This window comes from Diceros bicornis, chromosome 14 (assembly GCF_020826845.1).
Source record: "Diceros bicornis minor isolate mBicDic1 chromosome 14, mDicBic1.mat.cur, whole genome shotgun sequence".
Classification (NCBI taxonomy): Eukaryota; Metazoa; Chordata; class Mammalia; order Perissodactyla; family Rhinocerotidae; genus Diceros; species Diceros bicornis.
The window spans coordinates 58,371,497-58,398,878 of NC_080753.1; the positions used below are offsets into that span (position 1 = coordinate 58,371,497).

The following is a 27,382-nucleotide window of genomic DNA, read 5'->3' on the forward strand; positions in this document are numbered from 1 at the left end:
CTTATTTGTATGAGTTTTTAATATTTTATTATGGAAAAATTAGAAAGAATAAAAATCCAGCCACAGCTGCTCCGTTAGAATGTCTCAAAACAAAACAAAAACCCCGGTAACAACTAATATTATTTTCTTACAATCAAGTTTACCACCCATGTTTTTTATATAAACTTTTTGTTGTGTATTAATTTTAGATTTACAGTGCAGTTGTTAGGATAGTACAGAGAGTTCTCGTATACCCCTCACCCAATTTCTCCCATTATTAATGTCTTATATTACCATACTACATTGGTAAAAACTAAGCAACCCACATTGGTACATTATTATTAATGAAACACCAGACTTTATTTGGATTTCACCAGTTTTTCCATTACAGTCCTCTTTCTGTTCTGGGATCTAATCCAGGGTACCACATTGCAGCTAATTGTTATGTCTCTCTTTGGTCTGTGACAGTTTCTCAGTCTTTCCTTATTTTTCGTGATCTTGACAGTCTTGAGTACTGGCCAGTATCCTGTAGAATGTCCCCCAATCTGAATTTGTCTGATGTTTTTCTTAAGATTAGACTGGGGTTATGAGTTTTTGGGAAGAGTACCACAGAGCTACTGTTGTCACATTACATCAGGGGGTGCTATCACCATGACATCACTGATATGTCAACCTTCATTGTCTCCACTGTGAGGTTAATATTTTTCCCTTTCCCTCCTCTGTTCTTTGGAAGCAAGTCACTAAGTTTAGCTCACCCTCGGGGGGTGGGGGGGTGAAGTGTTAAGACTACCTTCAAGTTCAGTGATTCACTAGAAAAACTCAAGGACTCAGCATATGGTTGTACTGGTGGCTAAATTTTATTATGGCAAAAGGATACAAAACAGAATCATCAAAGGGAACAGGTGCATGGGGAGAAGTCTGGAGGAAACCAGGCAGAAGCTTCCAAGAGTCCTCTTCCAGTGGAGTCTCACAGGATGCACTTCATTCCCCAGCAGTGAGTTGTGACAACGTGTGAAATGTCGTCTACTAGGGAAGTTCGCCTGAGCTTGGGAGCAGGCTTTTTATTGGGGATTGGTCAAGTAGGCCGTCTCTGCTTAGCATGTATCAAAATTCCAGAGTCCCAGAAGGAAAGAGGTGTCTGATCATTTACAGGAAGTTTTGTACAGTCATGCACTGCATAACCACATTTTGGTCGACAATGGACCGCATATTTGATAGTGGTCCCATAAGATTAGTCCCATATAGTCTAGGTGTGTAGTAGGCTGTACCATCTAGGTTTGTGTATGTACTCTGTGATGTTCACACAGTGACCAAATCGCCTAAGGATGCATTTCTCAGAATGTGTCCCCGTTGTTAAGCGATGCATGACTATACCAGGGTGAGGAACCGTTTGCTGTCAAGTTCCCAGCCCACAGGCAAAGGCCAGCCTTGCAAGCAGGCTTTCCTAAGGATAGTAGTCTCAGGCCTTTGATGTTGACTCTTTTCTGCACAGGGAGGTGTCTACATATTATTACCTTTAGCTCACATTTTTATTTGAGAAAAATGGAATCAGATTAAAAATATAGAGCATAATAATAGAGGCTGTATGGTAAGAATGAAAATAATGAAATTTAAAATCAAATCAAGGGTATCTGATTCCTTTCTTTGCCCTTACTGAATAAAATATTTAGCAATCTAGGCCTCTTTTATTGTTCTTTTAGTGTTTCTCATGCCCATTTTTAAACATTGCTATAAAAATATTACTCATTGCAACTTTTGAAGCATTTCATAATAAAAAAAATGCCTCCGGGTTGTGACCTCATTTATTGCCAAATAATTAGAAGAAGGCTGTGTATATTTCAGTAATAAGTAATAACATAACAACCAAACCTGGGTGGAAATCCCAGAAAGTAATTACTAAGATTTAAGACACAATATGTACTAGTCACTTATTTTCTTTTAATAGGAAAAACGTGGTCTTCGAGAAATGCGAGTTCTTGAAAATTTGAAGAATATGATCCATGAAACAAATGAACATACACTTCCCAAATGTAGAGAAACAATGCAAGAAAACTTAAACCAAGTTCTCAAGAGATGTAAGCCATTGATTATTTTTATACTGCTTTATTTCAAATGAATGCTGTGCCAAAATGTGTTTCCTTAAGTGTTTTGGTGGGATGTGGAGAAGGGAATTCTTAACCAGAACATGTAAGAGGGAAGCCCTGTCACAGAGAAGGTGGTTATGTAGTGGTTAATGAGTGTTGCCATTGATGTTAAGAGCATTAATTTCCAAAGTGAGATGTGTGCTTCTGGGGTGTGCGAGGTAATCCTTTTAGAATGTGAGAAAATCGAAACAGTTTTTGCCTTTAAAAAAAAAAATTATCTATAAAGAAAAGTTTGATGACCTTCTGTTTCAAACAGGATACTAGTTTTTTAACTTTTTTCAAGAAATAATCCTGTTATAAATGTTTGTATCTTATCATTTTTTTCATGAAGCAAAATATTTTAATGTGAAGAGATAGTTGGTCGAAAAGAATAGTTATGAAAGATATCAAATCACAACATAAAATAAAAGTTTTATTAGTAACTGATTTTAAAACTAGAAGTATATCAGAAATTCATGGCTTCTCCTTGGATCTATATTGACACTATTCAGCTTGTCCAAGGATAATGCTGGTAAATAATGATGGATTACTGAAGTGCAGAATAAAAAAATTTCTTTCTGGGGGAAAAAAAATAAAACAAAACTGGCAAGTAATATATGGCCTGTGAAGGAAAGCAGCAGAGAGACTTTGATGAATGATTGAGTTAAATAAGTCTTTGTGTATAAGTCCAAGTTAGTGTTTTGTAGGCTAATGCTAAAAGGCAGTTGGAGAGGATAAATCCCCCAGGATCACATTTGGTTTCTTTGGGTGGCATAGCAAAAAGTCTAAAATTGACTTGAGGCTTTTGCATTTTACTACAAACCTGCCCTGTTCATGCTGCCAATTCCTTACCCTTGACAAACATTCTAGATATTATGCTAAAAGTAAAATCAAATTATTATTAATAAGAATACTTATGTATGCATTTGAGATATGCCTATAAATTTCCTTTTCTACACTTGGAGTATATAAAAATAAATTGGGTAAAACTTGGTAAAAATCTATGAATGGTTATTTTGACTTATTTCGTTCTTGAGCTAATGTTATTTCTGATGCGAGGACTAGCCTCTTAAACGTAGAGACTTCACAATGAAATAGAAAAGTATTCCTGGTAATATGGAATCCAGACTGTAAATGTATTCTCCTGAAAGAAAGAATTAAAACACATAAAATTTGAAGTTGATTAAGGTTTTACCACCTGTGGGCTACTCTGAGTCTTATTGTTAGCTTTACAAACCAAGCAATGGCTTTTCGAGGTGTTTTCCTGCTTGAAGCAAGAAAGACTTCCTCAGTAGGCTCCAACATAAGTATTGTTTTTTAATTCTTATCAGGAGTGTCACAGGTATAATGGAGATAATTATCTGCTTTTGTAAAGCCCGTGTAGTTTTCAGAATTCGCCTGGGCCTGGCTGTTGTTCCTGGGGAATTTCATGTTTAAAAACTTGACATTTTAAGTCATAGTGCTGGCTTGTTTATTTCCACTACTAGTTGATCAGGGAGTTGTGCAAAAGCATGCAAGCAAGTTTATATGTAGAATATATTCTGATCTAAGTAATACTTTACAAGACTAGTGACTAGGTGAGTTTTGTTTTGTGCCTGTTATAGAACTGCCGCAGTTCTCTCTTGTGTGCGTGTTTGAGAGCTGTGCTGGTGGCGCAGTCAGCTGTGCACCTTCAGAGCTCTGCAGGTGTGGATCTTAAGCTATTGGTCTAACATGGAGCACAAAACTAAGTAACTGTGGAACAGGAGGTGGGGACATCTCGAGTTATTCAAATGGGGACTTGTTACAGAATCCTCAGCTCCAAACTGTTTCTGCTTTTGGCTGTGTAGCCACCCACCTTGAAAGTGTCTTTGGATTGGGGGAGCAGAGGCTTTAGAACTAAAACTTACCTGCGATTCCTTAAAAACCATAAAAAGTAAATGAGAGCTTTAGGAAGGCACCTAAAAGGAACCCATCAAGACAGAGCCTTTACTTTTTTCTCATCCTGAAGATACTAGTAGTGTCTATGTTCTACTTATTAACTATTTAATAGACTTGTAGATTTCATCAAGTTTGTTGTCTGGAGATCTTGCCTTAGTATCGAGGACCCAATTGGTGATTTTAGAGAGTAAGGACAGAAAGCCTCTAAGTTATTTCTCCTTCAGAACGGCCACAATAAAGAATTTTCTCTTCCTTCCTGCCTCCCTCTCTTTTTAAGAGCAGTGACTTTATTTTTTTGTTATTTAAACAAAGGACGTACGTTTAAATAATAAGAAAAAAGAAATGAAGGAAATAAGAAAGAAAGAAAAAGAAAGGGGTAAATCACTTTAGTAACCACCTAAAGAGAACCATTGCTTTTTCACTTTGGTGAACATCATTTCAGAGATCTTGTGTATATCCGAACAGAAGGATGGATGGAGGGATGATAGCTGAATGGTAGATGGGAAGGTGGGAGGGAGAGAAAGAACATTTGACAAGAAGATCATACAATTTTTAAGTTGAGACATTAATTTTAAATTTTATTTGAATTTAACAAAACAAGACTTAAGTAAAGCTGAAAGAAATACCTTGTGTTTCTTATATAAAAGATAGTAGTTACTAAAACATCATTCAAAGAAAAATAATTATTAAAAAAACACCCTGAAGTCAGAGTCACGTTGTTGTTGTTTCTGCATTGATTAATGCCATGAGAGATGGACCTGTTATACCTTCCTTCTTGCATCTCTTCCCCAACCCCTCACTTTTGAATTTTCACTTTGTCAGGGTTTATATCTGTTCTTCAGATATAATGCTGCCAGTTGTTAATTTAGTCTGAGGCTATTCAATTCCTTTCTGTTTCTGATTTATTTATTGGATCTGTAATGATGTTATAGTTCTCAGTTTGTTTCCTTAGTTCTGCAATCTCATTTTTCATTGTATGCTGTTTGTTTGATCTCTTTTCATAAATTCACATTGTTATTTTGTATTATAAAATATCTATGGAGAATTTTATTATGGATGCTTTGTCTGTCTTACCTGTCTCTCACATATTATGTTCCTTTCTCCCCACCCCACCAAATCTGTTTCTCTACAAATTAAAGCATATTAGAGTTCTAAGAATTTTGTCAGCTCATTTTCTTTTTCTGACTTTTGGAGATGGAGTAGTTATGGTGGGGTTAGGAGTCTCAGTTCTTTACTAGAATCTGTGTTCCTATTCTTAGGAACTTTTCAAAGTTTATAGTTTACAATTATAATTCTTACTTGTTCAGTAAATGATGGAATTGTTTTACCTTTTTATATATTTTGTGAGACATTTAGGGGATTAAGTTTGTCTGATTTTGCTTCATTCTATCTCTTTACCTAGAGATCTTTAAGAACTCTTTATGATTTAAAATACTAATGTTTTATAGCACTTCAGTAGTTAGAATTTTTACCTGTATTTTCTTCATTGACTGTCATAATTACAAAATAAATATTTACTATCCTCCCTGTTTTATAGTTGAGGAAACTGAAATTTATAGTGGTTTGGCATCCATGGTTCTCCAATAATAATTGCAGGAACTATCATGCAAACCCAGTTTTCAGACTCCAAAGCTCAAGTTCTTTCAGCTTCAGGATGTTGTTTCTGTGCATCTTTGAAAAGGTCACCTTTTCTTCTGGGATGTCAGTTTCTCTTGGATTTTCTCCCACAACGTCGGCTCCTCCTTCTCAGTCTACTTTGTTAGTTTCCACTTCTCTCCTTGGCTTTTAACATTGGGGTGCCCTAAGGCTTGGTTCTGGGATATCTTTTCTGTCGATGCTCACTTCTTGGTGATCTCGTAGAGAATCACAGCTTTAAACATCATCTGTATGCCAGTCATTAGTTCCACATTTATATTTTCACCCTGGACCTCTCCCGGGAATTCCAGACTTTTACATCCAACTGCCTAGTCCACTTAGATGTCTAATAAGCATCTCAGTGTAACATGTCCAGAACCAAGCTTGAATTCTTCCTTCAGTTCTGCTTTTATCTCGTTCTGTCCCATTTCAGTAATGGCATCACCATTCACCTAGCTGCTCAGGCTGAAAAATCTGATTTCCTATCTCTCTCTCCCCCAACATCTGTCTTTCTCTGGAATGCTCTCTCTCCATCTCCTCCACCTCCTTCCTTCCCTCTTTTACGCTTCCCTCTCTCTCCCCCTCTCTTCCCTTCCTTCCCTTCCCTTTCTCATTCTCTCCCTCTTCCTCCACTCACATGTATTGTATTAGGAAATCCTTTGGACTCAACTTTGAGAATGTAACCAGAATCTGATCACTTTTCACACTTCACTAACTGCTCCCACCCTGGTCTGAGCCACTGTCATCTCTCACCTGGATTGTTCTGTAGCACCATAATGTATCTTTAAACTTCTCTCTTTCCTTCCTGTAGTGTGTTCTTCACGTTGGAACCTGAATGATCCTCGTAAGATGTACCTTGGCCTTTGTCATTACTATATCAGAATCTCCTCATATTGCTTAGAGTAGAAGCCAAAATCCTTAGAGTGGCCTGGACGTTTCTACGTGATGGCCCCCACTCTGATTTTTATTTCCTACAATTTTCCTTTTCCTTCACTTAGTTCCAGCTACACTGGCTTCCTTATTCTTCCTCCTGTGTGCTAAGTACATTCCCACCTCAGGGCCTTTGCACTTGCTGCTCCCTCTGGAATACTCTTTTCTCAGATTTCTGCACATTCTCCTTTCCTGTAGGTCTCTGCTCAAATGTCAACAGTGAGACCTTCCTTGGCCACACTGTAACATTCTTCTTGCCTCATTTTGGCATTCTCTGGTCTCCCTGCCTTGCTTTGTTTTTCTCCATAGCATCCATCACCACCTAGACATGCTAAATATTTATCTCTGTGTTGTTTGTCTCCCCAACTAAAATATAAGTTCCTTGAGCTCAGGGACTCTGGTTGTTCTCTGCAGTACCTCGACACCTACAACAGTGCCTGGCACATCGTAACCACTAAGTAATTATTTATTCATTGAAATGAATGAATGAGAATTCAGCCAACATTTGCTTCTAATACCAAACCAAAATTATTTTCTTATGTATGTGAAATTTATATTTACATACCATGACAGAATGGATTTGTTTCTCTTTTATGTGAGGACAGTGGGGACATTGTTAACTGTTGTATGTGACACAATTACTGTATGTGGTACTAATCTCCTCAAATAATCTTTTGGTTGAGAGAAAATAATTTGATAAATTTTTAGCTGTTTAAAGTCAGCATGGTCTCCTAAAACACTGAGACAACAGGGAAAACTGCTTCCTACTGAATTAGGTGTAACCAGTGAGTGATGTGAAAGTGAGAGGATGGTCGGGATAAATGGGTCCTTTCCTCTTGAAGGCTCTCATTGTGAAGAAAAGGAATGTTTGGTATAGTCAAGTGATTTTCTTAGGCTTTAGAAAAGCAGATTTCATTAAATTTGGAAAGTAAACCTTTTTTATTGTGTGGCTAAAGAATTAAAAAGTAAATTACTTCAAAGGGACTGAAATTTCTAAAAACGGATATTCTGTCAAAGCACAGAGACAATCCTGATAAGGAACAAAAGTGTGCCTTTGTCAGATGTGTTCTAATTAAATTTTTAAAGGATATAACAAATGACAAAATAAATGTCATAGTCCTATAACTCTTCTTTTAGATTAGGATCTGAAATGATCCCAGAAGGATCTGAAAATGATGAAGCACCCAAAGACCACAAAATGGGTTTTTTTTTTTAAGTTATGTTCAGAGCCAGAAAATAAAAAAAAAAAACAGGAAATGATAGAACCAATGCTCAGGAAAGATGATGTAATATTAATGTGCCACATAAAGAAGGCAGATCTAATCAAATCCTATTTTGTTTTGTTTTCATCTTTTATGTTAGAACAAACAATGATTGGGAACCTATTTTTTAGTACTAAAATATTATCTTTGATATAACTAAAATGAATGGTACTGATAAAAACATGACTTTTTACAAGCAGAAACCTCCCCTTTACCATATTCTCACAGGGAGGGGCCTAACATTTTTCTGAAAGTGAATCACAGTCCCTGCCCTGTTGTGGAACTTCTGGCCTAGCTGGGGCCGGGTTGGGCAGGAGAGGGGGCATCACTGTACAACAGCTGGGGGACCTCTGCTCCAGCAGGTACAGGAGTGTGTAGTGGGATATGCACATTCCTGATGAAGGGCTTGGGAAACGAGGATCCTTACAGGGAAAGGATTCGTCTGGGGAGGCTTTATGAAGGCAGTAAACTTTGAACTTGGCTTTTAAAACCAGTAAAACATCTTCTTTAGAGGAAAGGGATAAGAAAAGCACTTTCAGTAGGGATAGTGCAGTAAACAGAATAATAGTAACAGTAACATTTCTTGACTGCTTACTATGTGTGAAGAACTGCTCTAAGTGGCTTTTATTATTAATATTTAGATTATTTTTAAGCATAGTATCTATTGTGTCATCTCATCTAATTCTGTGTCAATTCTGAAGTCTTCTTACACTAAGGTGCTGAGAGATTCAGAGCAGCAACAGTAACAGCCCCTGGCACGTAGCAAATGCTCAGTAAATATATGACGAATGAATGAGTGAGTGAGTGAGCAAGCAAACACGCCCAGGATCACTTACGCAACTCCTCAATGCTCAGCTCTAGATGGGACTGACTAGGGCTGACTCTGCATGCTAGACAGTGAAGTAAGTGAAAACGTTTGTGTACAGAAATAAAATGGATCCAGTAAAGGAAGAAGTTTGAATAACTGATGGATTAAAACCAGTTTCATTGATGAAATCATAAGAGAGTAGTGTGTTGAGGGTAAGAGACAAGTCTTTAGAGTCAGAGATCTGATTTTAAATCCTGCTTTCTGTACTTATTAGTCATATTACCTCCTTGAGTAACACGTCGCCTCTTTATGCCTCAGTTTTTTACAGATGCCAAAAATCTAAGTGGGATAGTGATCCTCTCCTAAGTAGGAGAGTGGGAGTAAGAGGAGTAAGACGTGGAAAGTACTTAGCACAGGTCCTGGCACATAGAATACTCAATAAATAACTATAGTAATTATTACTAGCAGTTTTGATTCATTAGGAAGGGAAATGGCTCAGTGAAAACAGTCCAGAGAAATTTGAATCTGTAGGCAGCCAGGAGGAATTGGAAGACGAGAGAGCAGAGGTGAGAAGAGTGGAAAGTTGTTGAAGCATCTAGATATCAAGTTCTGCCTGCAAGAGAGTCGTAGTAGGAATGAGGAAAAAAGGGGTAGGGGCTAGTGAGTCAGAGAGACACTGTAAGGGCATGGCCAGTCAGAATGTAGTGATAAATTTATCGGGTGTTTTATATCTTTTTAGAGAATTCTGAGGTCATTTTTGACAACTTATTGGAATTAGTACTTAAATGCCCTTGGCTTGCAGCTCAAAGCTCAAGAATTCTAATGGTTCTAACTGTGACATCCTGAATATATTGGCAAAACTTCTTTTTTTCCCTTCTAGCCAACCACCATGACCAAAATAATATCAGGTTTTTTTGTATAGTTTTTTGAAATCTCAAACAATTCAAGTATTTTTTTTTCCCCAGGTAAGTCTCTCCTTGAACAAGGGCTGCTGATTGAAACCCATTGTCTGTTTTATTTCAGTGCAAGCAGCTACTGACTCAGTCTGTAGACTCCAACAGAGGGAGCAGGAACGAAAAAAGGTAAAAGTGGATCATTTGGATAATGGGGCCTATAACTCCAGGGCTTTTATTGTCATCATGTTATTAGCAGTTGCTTGTGATCAAAAAATTCTCTGAATTTGTTTTCTATGGTAACAGTGATTTAAAAAGATTTAAAAATGGCTAATTCATTGAAGATGTGTTGAGGAGGTATGAGCACATGATTACACCATCCATATTTTTATAATTCAAATTGCAGGCCTCTTTTTTTCTTTTTCAACATTTCCATCTTTTCCCTGAAAGTGGTGTTTGTCTCATGGAGGAGAGAGAATAGGACTTTTACATGGAACAAAAAATACCCACCAGATTGGAGATATAAACCTTTCCTTTGAACCTGAAGCGTTGAGTATATTATGTATATTTCTTCTAGAAAAGGAAGCATTCATGCCTGTGGATGGATTATTTAATGAATAATCATAAGAGTATGTGAATCACTTGCTGGGTAGTGCTTTGCTTATTTGAATTATATCTTAACTAAATTCAGATGTGGAAAAACAGCGCAAGAATTTACGTTCCAGTGATAATTTGGTGTATTCACTTAAAATTTTCGTGAAGTATTTTTATAGCTTATTCATTGCTCTAAATTAATAAAGATACACTTATTTAGAAATATTGAAAATACTAAGTCACTCTTAAAATAATGCCTTTTTGCATGTGTGTATATCAACAAATATTACTATCTCCATTTCTCTGGAATGTGTTGTGGTTAATCCACAATAATAATTCAGATCTGCACTGTATAAAAATATAATGGAATCAACCTTGCTAGAGTTAAAGTTTCTGTACCCTCTGCTCAACTCTAAATGTTGATATAAAGTTTAAAAATTCAGCAGTTTGGTGAATCAAGCCTGCTGAAAGGACTTGACATTTAAGCCAGATGAGAAGGCTGCCCAAGAGGAGCAGGATCCCAGCAGGCCGGATCAGGAAGCAGGGCCATTGCTGAGCACATTGATAAAATGGCAAGGCACAGCCAGGGGCAGGAGAATCTGTGTCAGGGTGTAGTGCTTGCACAGTGTCCAGAGAGCACTGTGAAGGCAGGCGCGGGGGCTTAAGTGAGCCATACCAGGCTGCACAGCAGGTACTGTTTTAGTTCTCTACTTTGCTAGGTGCCACTGGGATGAAAGATTTTAGTTTGTTAAGTTTAAGGCAATTTGTACACTCAGAAACTAAAAGTCTAGAAGAGGAGTCCCAAGCCACTAGCACTAACATAACGTAGGTAAAGTAAGAGCTGTGGTCAAGATACAAAGAACTTTGTAGGAGTGTGGCAAAAGGAGTCACGTATTAGGGAGATGGTGGCATTCAAGCCCAACCTTGATCTGTGAGCAGAAATTCAATTAATAGAAAATGGGAAGAAAGATATTGTAGGGTGAAGGATACAGTGTAAGCAAGGGCAAAAGATGTGAGAATAGTCTGATGGAGCTGCTGTGTAGCATGTCTGAATGGGTAAGTCGAGAGGATCCTGAAGAATCTTGAATGCTGCATGAAACAATTTGTTGTTGTTTTTTTTTTATAATTTTATTTATTTATTTCCCCCCCCAAAGCCCCAGTAAATAGTTGTACATCATAGCTGCACATCCTTCTGGTTGCTGTTATGTGGGACGCGGCCTCAGCATGGCCGGAGAAGTGGTGTGTCGGTGCGCGCCCGGGATCCGAACCTGGGCCGCCAGCAGCGGAGCGTGTGCACTTAACCGCTAAGCCACGGGGCTGGCCCGAAACAATTTGTTGTTGAGGGCACCAGGAGTGTTTCTGTTTTTGAGCAGCGGAAAGACTATTTCATAGAACACTGGGTGTAACATACGCAATTCTCTTGGCTTTCAAAATTAAAATTAAAAAGAGATGTTCCATGCAGCATGTTGCCTCTCTAACACATTGCTGTGTGATTTAAGCTGATTCACGTCAATATACACTCACATTATTGGTTGGTCTTTCTAAGGACATTGTCAGAGCAGTTATGATTCTGATAAATGGCAATTCTTGTCATTCTTGAGCAGAACTAACCTAAAGTTAAGTTATAGTTGGAATACTTCCTCTTGTCACTTGGAACTTTTTTCACATTTGGTGTGTTAACCGTATCTAAGTAGGAAAAGGACCAGATTAGGTCAAAAAATACCTAGTGTTTTCTATTGCTGGTGGGTCCCTTTATTAGCTGGCTGTGTGCCCTTGGACAAGTCCTTGAGCTTCTAGCTCCTCATCTGCAAAATCAGTACCTGTTCTGCTTACCTGATAGATTGATGTTCTGCTTGTCTGATAAATAGTATTATCTAATGTATGTGAAATGGCTTTGTAATTGTATAGCGCTCTCCAAATATAAGGCAGCATTTTTCCCTGCCAGCTTGGACTTTTGTTTAAGACACAGGTAATCACCCTGTGGCTAAGAGCCCTGCTGTGGTCTATTAGAGTTGGGGAAGCACCTGAGAATCCTGCCCATTCATGGTTTTTTAAATTAAATGATACTGTTCCATGGTTTTAAAAGAAAATGGCCTCAAGAAATAATAAAGCCCTTAGAATATTTTAATCTTAAATATTTTTCTTTTTTTTTTTTTGTGAGGAAGATAAGCCCTGTGCTAACATCTGCCATCTCCTCTTTTTTTGCTGAGGAAGACTGGCCCTGGGCTAACATCCGTGCCCATCTTCCTCCACTTTTTATATGGGATGCCGCCACAGCATGGCTTGCCAAGCGTTGCGTCAGTGCGCGCCCAGGATCCAAACCAGCGAACCCCAGGCAGCCACAGCGGAGCACGCGCACTTAACCACTTGCGCCACGGGGCCGGTCCCTTAAATATTTTTCTTATAGGTATTATGTCAGAAAACATTACTAAAGTATTTTTTTATGAAATACACATTAAAAATTAGTATTTTAGAATATACTGAAATGTTGTATGGAGTCTGTGAAACCTACATGCATAAGCAGCACCCTGGTTATTTTCTTTTCTCAAGATAATTTAATAAAATGAACCAAGTGAAAGTTATACAAAGATGTGTTTTCCAGACAGAGCTCAGAGAAAAGTAAAAATTCTTTATATTCTTCCAGGACAATAACCTTTAATCTTTATTTCTTTTTTAGTGCTTCTCTAGGTAGCAGAACATTTGAAATATGTATCTTTAAGGACTTTTTTTTTTTTATTGCCCTATCTGGCTTTTTTCCGAAACGTTGATGAGTTTTCAGACTACATATACATAAAAGACATAGAGATAAAGTTTAATTTCTCATCTAGCAAATATATACAAAGCAAAATTGACCTCTAGCTGCATTTTACAATCTAATGTTAATCGTTGCCCCTGGTTATACTGTTGGCTACATTTTATGTATTTGAATCACTCTCAGAACAAAGAAAGATGGGAGTAGTAATAGAATAAAATAGACTATTGCTATTAATCATTAATTCTTTTATGTCAAAACAATTTGTGGAATTCTGTGGGAAGTAAATTATGATAAACATCATTCATTCAAATCACATTTCCCACAGTTGATATCTACAAGTACATTCAGAAGAACAATAAATGCACATTCCCCAGTTATTTGATATATGTCTTGAAAACTACCTGTTAATACAAAGTTGCATTTTGGGCACTAGCAATAAGAGTAGTGAAATGAAAACACAACTAGCTTATAAAATTCACTGGTTCTTAAAAATATGCCATCAAGGAAGATGAGCTGGTTAATATCTGTCAGTAGTTTAAACTTAGGTTTATGCACAAGGTCAACTTGTGAAGCCCCATTCAACCAGTCTAAAGATAATAATAAAGTAAACATGAATCCTTTGATTCATCTTGTCTGTAAATATTTATTAGATTTGTGTGATATGTTTTTCTTGAGAGCAGTGAGATAGCCTGGCTTATACATTGTTCTTCATAGAGTTTGAAAATGCAGAGTAATAGATCAGTACATACTCTTCTATGTAAAATCATTATTGATGGTTGTTATTCTGACACTTCTTACCAAAGTAAATACTTTTTCATTTGTCTGTGTTAGGCATATGTAAAATTAATGGCATGTGTATTACTGACAGATGTTCCAAAGGGCCTTTAAGACCTTAGTTGGCTTATTCAGTGTTTTCCCTTGGACCAGGGTTTCTCAACCTCTGCACTGTTGATGTTTTGGATCAGATAATTCTTTGTTGGGGAGGCTGTGCTGTACTTTGTAGGATGTTGAGCAGCATCCTTGGCCTCTTACCCAGATGCTAGTAGCACCTTCCCCTAACCTGTGTTGTGATAAACAAAAATCTGGGGGACAGGAGCGTCCAAATCACCCCCTTGTTGAGAATCACTGACTTAAACTAATACATGTGAAAATGTTTTTTATTGTGTATCCCAGAGTTCATTTATAGACGTGGTCCTAGACATGGTTTGACTTCAGGACTGGCTTCTCTTTAAATTTATCTCTAATGGGATATATATAAGTCAGTGTATTGTTACTATTTTTCTCTCTGTTGTAGAAAGAGACAAAACCATTACAACTAATTACTTTTGGCCCACAGTTACAGCTTATTAATGAACTTTCTCTTCATGTTCTTCATATTCAAGTGTCTAGGTCTGTGGCATTAAGTACATTCACATTGTTCTGCAGCCATCCCCACCATCCATCCCTAGAACTTTTTTCCCAGTTGAGACTCTGTACCCATTAAACGCTAACTCCCCATACCCTCCTCCCCTCACTCCTGGCAACCACCATTAAACTTTCTGTTTTTATAATTAGACTACTCTAGGTACCTCTTCCAAGTGAAATCATATAATATTTATCTTTCTGTGACTGGCTTATTTCTTTAATACAGTGTCTTTAAGATTCATCAACATTGTAGCGTGTGTCGGAGTTTTATTCTTTTTTAAGGTTGAATAATATTCCATTGTATGTATATTCTACATTTTGTGTATCCATTTATCTGTTGATGGATACTTGGGTTGCTTCCACCTTTAGGCTATTGTGAATACGCTGCTATTAACTTGGGCGTACAAATATTTGTTCAGATTCTTGCTTTCAGTTCTTTTGGTTATATACCCCAAAGTGGTATTCCTGGATCATATAGTAATTCTGTTTTTAATTTTTTGAAGAACTACCATACTGTTTTTCACCACAGTTGCACCATTTTGTATTCTTACCAGCAGTGCACAAGGGTTCCATTTTTTCCACATTCTCACTAACACTTGTTATTTTCTTTTTTATTTATTTATTTATTTATTCGTTTTTCCCCCAAAGCCCCAGTAGATAGTTGTATGTCGTAGTTGCACATCCTTCTAGTTGCTGTATGTGGGACGTGGCCTCAGCACAGCCAGAGAAGCAGTGCGTCGGTGCGCGCCCGGGATCCGAACCCGGGCCGCCAGCAGCGGAGCGCACGCACTTAACCGCTAAGCCACGGGGCCGGCCCACACTTGTTCTTTTCTTTTTCTTTAATAGTAGCCATCCTAATGGATGTGAGATGGTATCTCATTGTGGTTTTGATTTGCATTTCCTTAATGATTAGTGATGTTGAGCATCTTTTCCTGTGCTTATTGGCCATCTGTATATCTTCTTTGGAGAAATGTCCATTCAGGCTTTTTGCCCATTGATTTTTTTGTGAGGAAGATTGACCCTGAGCTGACATCTGTTGCCAATCTTCCTCTTTTTGCTTGAGGAAGATTCACCCTGAGCTAACATCTATGCCAGTCTTCCTCTATTTTGTATGTGGGACACTGCCACAGCACGGCTTGGTGAGCAGTGTGTAGGTCTGTACCTGGGATCTGAACCTGCAAACCCCAGGCTGCTGAAGCAGAGCACGTGAACTTAACCACTATGCCACTGGGCCGGCCTGTGCCCATTTTTTAACCAGGTTTTTTTGTTGTTGTTGAGTTGTAGGAGTGTTTTTATATATTTTGGATATGAACCCCTTATCAGATATATGATTTGGAAATATTTTCTTCCATTCTGTGAATTGCTTTTCACTCTGTTGATAGTATCCTTTGATGCACAAAAGTTTTTAATTTTGATGAAGTCCAAGTTATCTATTTTTACTTTTGTTGTCTGTGTTTTTGGTGTCATACCCAAGAAATCATTGCCAAATCCAATATCATGAAGCTTTCCGTCTATGTTTTCTTCTAAGGATTTTATAGTTTTAGGTCTTACGTTTAGATGTTTTATCCATTTTGAGTTAATTCTTCTATATGTTGCAAGGTAAGGGTCCAATTTCATTTTTTTGCATGTGGATACCCAGTACCATTTGTTGAAAAGATTGTCCTTTCCCAGCTGAATGGTCTTGCACCCTTATCGAAATCATCTGAGCGTATATGTGAGGGTCTATTTCTGAACTCTCTGTTCTATTCCATTGGTCTATATGTCTGTCTTTATACCAATACCACCCTATTTTGATTATAGTAGCTTTATGGTAAGTTTTGAAATCAGGAAATGTAAATGTAGGTTTTATTATTATTCAGATATGGTGAGGCCAACAGATCAGGAAGACAGTTTGTTAGTCACAGTTCCCAAAAGGATGGGTCCTGCCATGCCACACAGGGCCACATGGGGAAGCACCAGGTTGATCAGGAGATAGAGTGAGAGAAGGGAAAACATGGGCAAGAGCTTTTATTATTGTTTCCTCAGGAAGGACACGTGAGGCTGGATAAGCAGGCTTAGGATTGTCTAGTTTGAATAATTTCAGCAGGCTCGGGGACATAAGGGCTGTCCCTAGTTGTCTGGTACCTGGCCCTGGTGATTAAGGTAGATGGATGGTGGCCCACAGTATGAGAGCCCAGTAAAGAAGGTGTTTGGAGTGTGGGTTCTGAATTGCTTGGCCTGCATATAAAAGGCACATTCTCAGGGGAGTCACTTACTATCTCTAGGAATAGGCTAGCTCTGGGAGGGACAGTCTCTTCAAATCAGCAAGACCCCAGATGTCAAAGCATTAGGTGCACATGGTTAATACAGTGTGAGACCTCCAACTTTGTTCTTTTTCAAGGTTGTTTTGGCTATTTGGCATTGTTTGAGGTTTCATGTGAATTTTAGGATGGAGTCTTCTATTTCTGCAAAAAACATCATTGAGATTTTAATAGAGATTCCATTGAATCTGTGCATCACTTTGGGTGATTGACATCTTAACAGTGTTAAATCTTCCAATGATGTCTTTTCATTGATTTGTGTCTAATTTCTTTCAGCAATGTTTTATAGTTTTTAGTGTATAAGTCTTTTGCCTCCTTGGTTAAATTTATTCCTAAGTATTTTATTCTTTTCAATGCTATTGTAAATGGAATTGTTTTCTGAATTTCCTTTTCAGATTGTTCATTGTTAGTGTATAGAAAGGCAACTGATTTTTTTTTTATAATTTTATTTATTTATTTTTTCCCCCAACTATCTTTTGCCCAGTAGATAGTTGTATGTCATAGCTGCACATCCTTCTAGTTGCTGTATGTGGGACGCGGCCTCAGCACGGCCGGAGAAGCGGTGTGTCGGTGTGCGCCCGGGATCCGAACCCGGGCCGCCAGCAGCAGAGCGCGCGCACTTAACTGGCCACAGGACCGGCCCTAAAGGCAACTGATTTTTGAGTTTTGATTTTATATCCTACAAATTTGCTGAATTTGTTTATTAGTTCTAGCAGGGTTTCTTGTGGAATCTTACAGTTTTCTACATATAAGATCGTGTTGTCTGTGAACACAGATAATTTTACTTCTTTCTTTGCAGTTTGGATGCCTTTTATTTTCTTGCCTAATTGCCCTGGCTAGGACTTCCAATATTATGTGGAACAGAAGTGGCAAAAGCAGAATCTTTATCTTGTTCCTGATATTAGAGAGAAAGCTTTCAGTTTTTCACCACCAGATATGATGTTAGCTATGAGTTTTTCACACATGGCATTTGTTATGTTGAGATAGTTTCCGTCCATTACTAGTTTGTGAAATGTTTTAATCATGTACAGGTGTTGAATTTTGTCAAATGTGTTTTCTGCATCAATTGAGATGATTATGTGTTTTTTTTCCTTCATTCTGTTGATATGGTATATTTCGTTGATTGATTTTCATAGATTGAACCATCCTTGCACTCTAGGAATAAATTCCACTTGATTATGGTGTATGATCCTTTTAATATCCTGTTGAATTCAATTTTCTTTTATTTTTTTGAGGATTTTTGTATCAGTATTCATCAAGAATATTGGTCTGCAGTTCTCTTTTCTGATAGTGTCTGTCTGGCTCTTGTATCAGGACGGTGCTGGTCTCATAGGATAAGTTGGAAAGTCTCCCATCTCTTCAGTTTTTGGAAGAGTTTGGGAAGGATTAGTGTTAATTCTTTTTTAAATGTTTAGTAGAATTCACCAGTAAAGGCATCTGGTCCTGGTGTTACTTGATTTTTAATACCACATGCTTTTATATGATCTCTTGTCAGAAGAAACAAAGAAAAACTAGCTCAAAGTCAGTTACACTTTTGTTTTTAAAATTAACATGAGCCCCACATATAAATCCCTAAGTGGTTCACAATGTGTGCTTCTAATGCTAGATTTTCTTCCTGCCTATTCAAGCAAATTCAGTCAGGTTTTTTTTAAGCTCTTAATTACTTTTGAAATTAGAATGTGAAATACTGGTTAATTTTTGTCATTTTTAAAAACATTGCCAATCCTGAGAGACTAATAATTTAATATACTTAGTTTAAACAACATTATATAGCCAAAAAGATTAGACAACTGGATTTTTACTCTTGATTCAACCCCTTTCTCACTGCGTGACTTGGAAAGATGTCCATAGGGATGGTGTACCTACCATATGTGACATTTAGAATAGATCACTTCTTTTTTTTTTAATATTTATTTATTTATTTATTGTGTGTGTGTGTATGTGTGTGTGTGTGTGTGTGTGTGTGCGCGCGCGCGCATGTGTGTGAGGAAGATCAGCCCTGAGCTAACATCCATGTCAATCCTCCTTTTTTTGCTGAGGAAGACTGGCCATGGGCTAACATTCGTACCCATCTTCCTCCACTTTATATGGGACGCCACCACAGCATGGTTTGACAAGTGGTGTGTTGGTGCGCGCCCAGGATCCAAACCCCGGCTGCCAGCAGCGGAGTGTGTGCACTTAACTGCTACGCCACGGGGCCGGCCCCTGGAATAGATCCCTTCTTAACAACCCCCATAGGACAAAATTATTTTTAGTAGTAATCCTAATTTTAAAGAATAATGGTGAGAAAAAAATAGTGGTTTTTTAAATTTTATGCACATAATCATACCCGTAAAAAAAACTAAAAAATTAAAAAGTATTATAGCACCAAAGGAACAAAGTAAGAGATTAATAATTTTAAGTACATTAATATATTTTTTGAAAAAAGGAAGAAAAAACTTTTATCTACGTAGTGGTCTGTCACAGTAATGAATAGTAATATAGTTTGCTTTCAATTCTTAACTTATGCAGATTTGTTAAGGACTTCATCAAATTTGATCTTTGCATATTCAAATTAAATAAATAGTATAGACAGATTTATCAACTTATCTTGACTCATAGTTGATTAAAAATAATTTTTATTAATTATAATTTTGAAAAATTTCTTTTACATGAAACAACAGATATGTAGTTTGGAAAAGTTTTAAACATAAGAGTAAGTCTGGAAGAGATTCATAAAAATCACACTGTTTTATCACTGACATTGTTCGCTATTGCCAGCGCCTGGTGATAATAAAAAGCAGCTTTCAGTTGTTTGTGTCGTTGATTTAAATTCTGTACAGACAATGCACGTCCTTATTGCTTGCACCCAGGGCAGAGCTCTCCCACCCTCCTGCTGTTGCTATGCCACTGGTACGTATTGTTATCATTTTGATAAAAGAAAGCTGCAGACCATCATATGTAATATGACTTCATTTTGTTGTAATTAAAGAAATATGTTTATATAAACATAGGAAAAAAATTTGTTAGGGTACCCATCAAACTATTAATGATACCAGGAGAAAGGATACTAGGGAAAGGATTTGGTGTGTATGTGGGGGGGAACTATCTCTTTCTATTAGACTTGTATGAATCTGTGTGAATATAACTACGATGAGATATGATCATTGTTTTTCAAATGTGTTTTCATTAGAGGAATCCTTATTTCAAACTAAACCTTATGAAGAACCTCATTTATTGAACATAAAAGTGAAATTACTGTGTTTCAAGTGGTGATGTGTGCAGGTGATTATGATCTACAGTTAGCTCAGTATTTATAAAAGATTTTTCCTTATTTCTGAGAGTTCTTTTTAGTTGTAAACAAATTCATTGGCGTGTTAGGCTAAGTCTTTGGATTTTATAACTTTCTCATGTATGAACTGGGATGTATCTAATGTTAGTATTGTTTCAGTGGAATTGAGGAAGTATTGTGGCACTCCTATAAGAGGTGGGACCTTTGCTGCTTCAGAGTAAGCAACAGTCCAGCTGCTTGTCATTCTATTCTAGTAAAGTTATGGTTGGCCAGACTACATTTCCTCACATTTTGGGTAGATACACCCTAAGATAACCTTCGTTCCTGTTGGCTTAGAATACTTTTTAACTTTCTCCTAGGTGATATGTAAAATATAGCTAACTTGGGATTTTTCTGCTATTTTATACAATCAAACCTCATGTGTCTAGAAATCTTAGAAAATGAATTGTTCTATATAGCCAGGTTTACCACAAAGCTGAGATTTTTATCTTCTTTAAGCACAACACAGATCTTCCTTGAGTTACGATGGGGGTTACGTCCCATTAAATCCATCATAAATTAAAAATATCCTAAGTCAAAAATGCATTTAATACACCTAACCTATGGGACATCATAGCTTAGCCTAACCTACCTTAAATGTTCTCAGAACACCTACATTAGCCTGCAGATGGGCAAAATCGTCTAACACAAACCCTATTTTATAATAAAGTGTTGAATATCTCATGTAGTTTATTGAATATTGTACTAAAAGTGAAAAATGGAATGGTTGTCTGGGTGCAGAATGGTAGTAAGTGTATCGGTTGTTTGCCCTAGTGATCGCGGGGCTGACTGGGGGCTGCGGCTCGCTGTGCTGCCCAGCATCACGAGAGAGGCTCGTACTGCATATTCTATTCTGGGAAAAGAGCAAAATTCAAAATTCGAAATATGGTTTCTACTGAATGTGTATCATTTTTGCACCATCGTAAAGTGGAAAAATCCTAAGTCCAACCATCGTAAGTAGGGGACCGTCTGTACTTTTATAACTTGAACCCTTTTGGATGGAAATCTTTAAAAATGTATTTCTTACTATTCTGGTTTTTACAAAAAAATTATTGAATGTTACAGATTAATTTTCTTTATGAATTAGGAATTATGAAAAATATACAATTTTACATTACAGTGAATATAGTGATATCCTCAGAGAATTAGAAAGAAAGAGAGTGTTTCTCTATTTCAAATGTGTGTTTTAAGGTTTCGTATTTGTCTTCTCCTTTACTCTAAGGCTGATGCCTATCATTTCTTCCCCTCTCATTTATCAGCATTTCTTTTTCTAATTTGTGACTTTTAATGTGGTCTAGTTTTGGAAACCAGTTAACTAACCTGGTTAGAGTTGTATGTAAAGTAGATTCAGAATCAGAAGAGCTTTTCATGAATACTTCAATATTTGTAAATGGACTTTGTGGCATTAATTTTTTGATGACTTAAAGGTTAAGACCATATAGTTCTCAACTAGCTTTCAGATGGATGTTATTTCCAGGTAGATGAGTTTTATTTATATGTGAAGACTATAGTATTGTCAATAAATGAATGTGTAAGCTTCTCTTCCTTTTTTTCTTTACTAATTGTTGGCAAGAATGCAAGATTGCATCGCAGTTATTGTTATTAAAGGTGGGAGCCTAAGACAAGATAGATAAAGTGACTTCAAGAACTTCTTGATAAGAAAGCAAGACTAGGTTTTCAGTTGGGATAGGGAGTAGTCAGCATTCAACTTCTTATCACCTGGACTGTGAGGCCAGGAAGTGACATGCCTAATATGAAAAACTACTTGGATGTTTATATCTTTAGTCATAATATTCTAAAACTACAAAATAGAGATACTGGTATTTGGCAACATCTTAATTCAAGTCTTTTCTTATAGCCAGGTGGTAAATAGTAGCATCATTAAGGAGGACTGAATTGAATAGGGGACTAGGAGAGGGAAGCTACTACTTTTGAGTTGCCTTTATTGTTTGAATTATTATAAGATTCTGTTGCTAAAATGATATTATTAAAGTTAAAGAACAAAAAACATATTGAGGAGGATAAAAAGTGGTTTGATCTGCCTTCTAGATGCTTTGTTTACGATTTGTGTAATACTGTTTACCTGTTATTAAGCACCATAGGCACTGAGCTAGGAACTTGACATGTGTTACCTTTGGTCTTCTTAAATATTATTTATGAATATAAAGTATTATTTTCCTCATTTTAAAGTCAAAGAAACTTTAACTTGCTCGGAGTTGTGCAACTGGTAACAAGTGAGCCACAATTTGAAGCAAGGTTTATATGCCTCCCAAATCTTCATTTTTCTGCACTGAGCTGCACTGGGTAAAGTGCTGCCTGGTGGGAAATGGAATGAGGCTGTTGCCTTGTGGTACGAATCACAGGGTCAGCTGAGCCGATTATGCTGTTTCAATTAAGAAGAAAAGAATAATCTATTAAATAACATCTGAGTATGCATTTTAGTATTCTCTGTATTTATTAGAAATTAATATACAGCTAAAGCAAGATACCATTTTGAGGAACTTTATTTGCATTTTTCTTTTTTTTAAGTCTGACTATGGCTTTTCCTTTAGAATATAATAGTTTTTGCAAAAGTTCCATGAAAAAGAGTTTCATAAACTCTTCATGTTCTGTTCATCTTTTGGAGAATTACAATCCGTGAGGCTGCAAAGTTAGAAAGTATTTGTTTTGAGTTTTGTTTAACCTGCTTCACAAATTTATTGAATCAGCAAACCATGGCCCCCCCAACCCTCTTTCCCCACCACTGTAATGCCTGTTCAGATCCCAGAGGTCTGCGGGACATATCTTAGGGGAATGTTTGACTTTAACTCAAACTTCAGACTTACTTCAATCTCTTTTCACTTGAATAACCTCCATTCTTAGAAACTTCAGATCAGATTGGCAGAAAAAGCTCTTAGAATAGCCTTTTTTTTGTCTTGTGAAAGCGACTTTTAGCTACCTATGTAAAACTTCCTCTGGAAAGATCTGGTTTGTACTTTGTGATAGAAAAGGCATAGGTTTGGGTGTCAGAAAGACCTGTTTGGATCTACAACTTAATAGCTGAGTGACCGTGGAGAAGTAAATTTTGTCCTTAAGCCTTCATTTCTTCATCTGTAAAATGAGAAGAATGTAATCTTATAAGAAGGATTTTTAGAAGTAGATGAGATATGCAAAACAACTAGCAGAAATATGCATTTCATAGAGACTTAGAGCATGGTGGCTTATCCAGCGCTTCATCCTGCTTCTCATCATGACTCAGATGAGAGAGAAAATAGAGCAGCAAGGACATTATGGGCGGCATAAAAGCCTGGTTTCCACCTTTTTCCTATTAGCTGTCTTTCTGGTGGCCAGCATCTGAGTTACCAGTATCTGAGTACACCAGGTGTCCTGTTTACATTAGAGCACTGGAATTAGTAATGACTTTAGGTGCTTTTCAGGTTTTTATGGTTTGTATCCGTGATGGTTTTTGCTTGTTTGTTTAATAGGACTTAGTTTGTATTAAAACTTAACTTCTAAAGACATGTATGTAGAATCTTTGAGGCAGGGATATAGTTATTTTTCATACTCTCTTTTTCTATTTAGCTCTTTGTTGTACATATTCAATGATAATTGAAATTATACTAAATTTATGCCTTTTTGCTTATATATTGTTTCATCTTTATTGTTGTTGTACTCAAATTTTTTCATCCTTAAATAGAAATATTAAGGAGCATGTCAAGAAGAACTCAGATATTTGACATAGATGCTTTTGGTGTTTATTTGCTTTAAGGAATGGAACTGAACCAGAAGAGATTTCTTGAGTTCTTTGCCAGTGATTAATAATCTATGATTCTTTTTAATGCATCTAAAAAATATTATGTAAGGCATAATATTTAATAATGTAAAATTATGTAAGGCATGTGTTTTAATTTCTTATAGTGATGATTCTTTTGGCATATATTCTGTAAACTTGATTTAAGAATTATATGTAGTTAAATGGAATTTGAGGAGAAATAGATGAAAATTACTTTGCATTTGATATTGTCATTTAAAGATACTAGACATTTTTAAAATTTCAGAAATGTGAATATTCACGTTCAATCATAGTAAGAGAAGCCTTCACCTTAGACGTTTCTAATATGTCATGTTCTTGTTGGACGTTAAAACTATAATGCAATTTTCTCATTATGACTTGCAAGCTGATTGCTATAGTAACGAAACATCAAGAGGTAAAGTTATGTGTCTCTTCTGCACAGAAAAGTAATTGTCTGGAAAATGTCATGTGACTTTCAAATTTTCTTTTCTCAGATTCATAATGACCATTTAATAGCTAGTGAAAAACAGCATATAATCCAGTGGGAGGATTTCATGAAAGAACAACACAACAGACAGTCTGAAGTGGATGAAGAGCACAGAAAAGCCATGGAGAGGCTTAAAGAACAATATGCTGAGATGGAGAAGGAACTAGCAAAATTTTCAACCTTTTAAGAACTTGAACCCCAACAATGACAAACTAATCAGAAAATATTTACTATCCCCCAAAAACTATCCCCATCAAACCATTTAGCCTCTGCTTCAAGCTTAGCAATATATTCAACGGCACTCTTAGAAGAAAGAAACTTCTACTGGAGTCTTAATTAAATGTTTAATAAAAGAAGAGTGCTACATCTTTCCAGTTTTAAGTGCCTATATATGATTCTTTGAATGGGGAGGAGTAGGAGGGAAAATGGGATAAATGTACTCCTGTGTTAATTAGAATTGGTCTTCTTTTCCATTGATTATCTCAGAGAACTGTTAAGTATAGACTTCTTAAAGAGAAAAATAATTTAATTGATGTTATACAGGGTTAATATTAGTTTATTATTGTGGCTTAGAAGGCAGATATAATAGCTGCCTGTAATAGCCTCCTCAGCTATTGGAAGAATGTATAAAGTGTTATTCCATGAGTAATGTAGACAAAAACAACTGTCCTGGGAACAAAGATCACGTTTAAGAGAGGGGAGAGTCAAAACCTTGTCTTTGCTATGGCAAAGATGGCCGTGTTGGTCGTTGAACTGTGTATTGGGAAAGGTTACAGGTTTTGCAGTGCACCATAATGCCCTGTGTTTCACTGGATGACAAGACACACTTGGTAAATTCTGTGGCCTTCTAGCACTTAATATTTTCAGCTTTTAAAACATGCTTAGAAGGAAAAGCTTACCAAAAATATAGTTGACTTTTAGCCTTTCCAAGAACCATAATCTTGCCCATAGTATTTACCTCATTTTTGTGTCTGTTTTGCTGTGGGTAAGCTTTGTAAGATAAATAATGTCTATATATGTTTCAAGTGTTTAATGAGTAATCAGCAAAATCTGCCAAGGAGTCCCTCTGGAACCATATAAAGATTCTGGCTCTGAATAAACCAGAAGTATTTGCCCACATGGCAAATGATCCATGTTAAATGTAAATCCTTTTTAGTGTTTGACGTCTGTTCTCATGAGCAGGTGTATTATGATGAAACATGTACCAATTCTGTCATCACTGTGATCTTTAAAAATCTGCGTTTAACAGTCTAATTGAGGAACTAAGTTGATTTTTTATTTGCCGTAAACCAAGAAAATTAAATGCGATAATTTTAAGAGATTTATGGCAATTGAATTTGAGGTATGGATAAATCTTTCAAGTATTTTTTACTGCTCTTCAGTAAAGAAAGGCACAAGAAAGAAAATACCCAGCTCTCTCATGTTATCTCAGTGTTGCCAGTGCAGAAAAGTGACAATGCTTGCTTGTATAAATTTATGGCTTACTGTCAAAGCTTCATTCTTGGCTGCATGTTGAAAATGTGATTAAAGTTAATAGAGGAGATGAAATAAGTATTTGAGATTTCTTTCAATAACACTGAACTTCTGCCAACTTTCTCTGTCCGCTACTGTAGGCTTGACAGGTTCATCAATCATCCTCTGGTACCTGAACTAAAAAGAGCACTTGCTGACACTAAGGCATGTTGGAATTTTCTTAATTCTCTTTTAGTGGATGGAAAAAAAAACATACTTCCAAAAATATCCCACACATGAAAAGGGAGGGGAACCTTAAATGAAAATTCCCTTTGTACTGGAGGCAGTTTTTGGAATGCTGTTAATTGCCAGTGCACCATTGAACAGATGCTGTAACCAAGAAATCAGGACTGTGTGTGTGAGCGGGAATGTCTCTTAACTATGGTTACTCAGCTTGTGCAGCAAGATTTCTGATCATGTTTGTTCATCTCATATGAATAATAAATACTTTACCATATGAGCTTGTATATATTGCATAAGGATCTAAGGGACTTCTTAAACCAAAATGAATTGATGGGCTTTTTGAGCTTTAAACATTAAGATAATAAATTATTTCTTTGTAACTTTGTTAGCTATTCAATATAACTTCTAAAAGAGATAGTTGGTTTGCCTTTTAATATTTTTAGTAGTGAACACTTTCATTTATATTTCCCAGTTTCCAAATCACTTTTGATATGTATTTTACTTATATATAAAAATTAACTATAGTAATTACATAATTTACACCATTTTTGCTGTTGTATCTCTGCTGTTGAGCAGACGTAATATGGGTTCTTTATAGCTCAGAGGATTATTTGTGATGAAATAAAATAATATTTTGTCATTTTAAAGTGCTGTATAAATATTTGTTTTTAAGTTCTAAGTATTTTCTATTTTTCATTATGATTTCTTTTTTGACTCACATGTGGGGTTTTTTTCATTTCCTACATGTAGATTTTTAAATTCTTATTGTTCTTATTTTTGATTTCTGCTTTAATTGGATTGTGGTCAGAGAATAAGTCCATATAAACTGATTTGCTGAAATTTGTTGAGATTTGTCTTATGACCTAAAATATGGTCAGTTTTTGTAAATGTTTCATTAGTCTTTGAAAGTATGCATAATTTTCAGTTGTTGAGTGTCCATTAAACCAAACTTGTTAATTATTTTGTTCAAATTGTCTCTGTTTTACTGTTGTTTTTTATTCTACTTGATCTCTCAGATTCTGAGATGTGTTGAAATTTCCTGCTCTAGTGGATTTTCTAATTTCTCTCTGTAATTCTAACAATTTTTGTTTTATATATTTTGAAGCTTTGTTATTAGGTACATACAAATTTAGAATTGTTTAATCTTGCAAGTTTAGAATTGAATCTTATGTTTATAGTTATAGCTTCTATTTCTAAAAATGCGTTTATTTCATTTTATGTTGCTTTAAAATCTATGTTTTTAAAAAAAATATTTACATAGGCCGTACCAGCCGGTTAGTATTTGTATGGTATATATTTCTTTATCCTTCTGTTGGACCTTTCTGTTGTGTTTTAGATATGCCTCTTAAAAACTGTAACTAGATTTTTTTTCCTTTCTGTCTGATTATCTTTTAACTGGAGAGTTTAATTCATTTACATTTGTTGAAATTACAAACATAATTGAATTTATTTATACCATCTTATTGTGCTTTTTGTACCACTTTTTTCTGTTTCCTCACTGCCCTTGTTTTTTTT

At 36.3% G+C, this 27,382-nt stretch overlaps 1 protein-coding gene across 2 annotated transcripts in view; it reads left to right on the forward strand.

Moving 5' to 3' along the window:
• BLOC1S5 (biogenesis of lysosomal organelles complex 1 subunit 5) overlaps positions 1-26,841 on the forward strand; it is a 46,499-nt gene extending 19,658 nt beyond the window's left edge. Inside the window, exons 3-5 of one of the 2 annotated variants that reach the window (XM_058555298.1) lie at positions 1,925-2,054; positions 9,681-9,739; positions 24,180-26,841. In XM_058555298.1, coding sequence (XP_058411281.1) covers positions 1,925-2,054; positions 9,681-9,739; positions 24,180-24,359 — 369 coding nt within the window. In that variant the 3' untranslated portion in view covers positions 24,360-26,841. The remainder of the gene's footprint in view (positions 1-1,924; positions 2,055-9,680; positions 9,740-24,179) is intronic. The other variant, XM_058555299.1, reaches the window with a different exon arrangement.
• Positions 26,842-27,382: the final 541 nt, after the last annotated feature.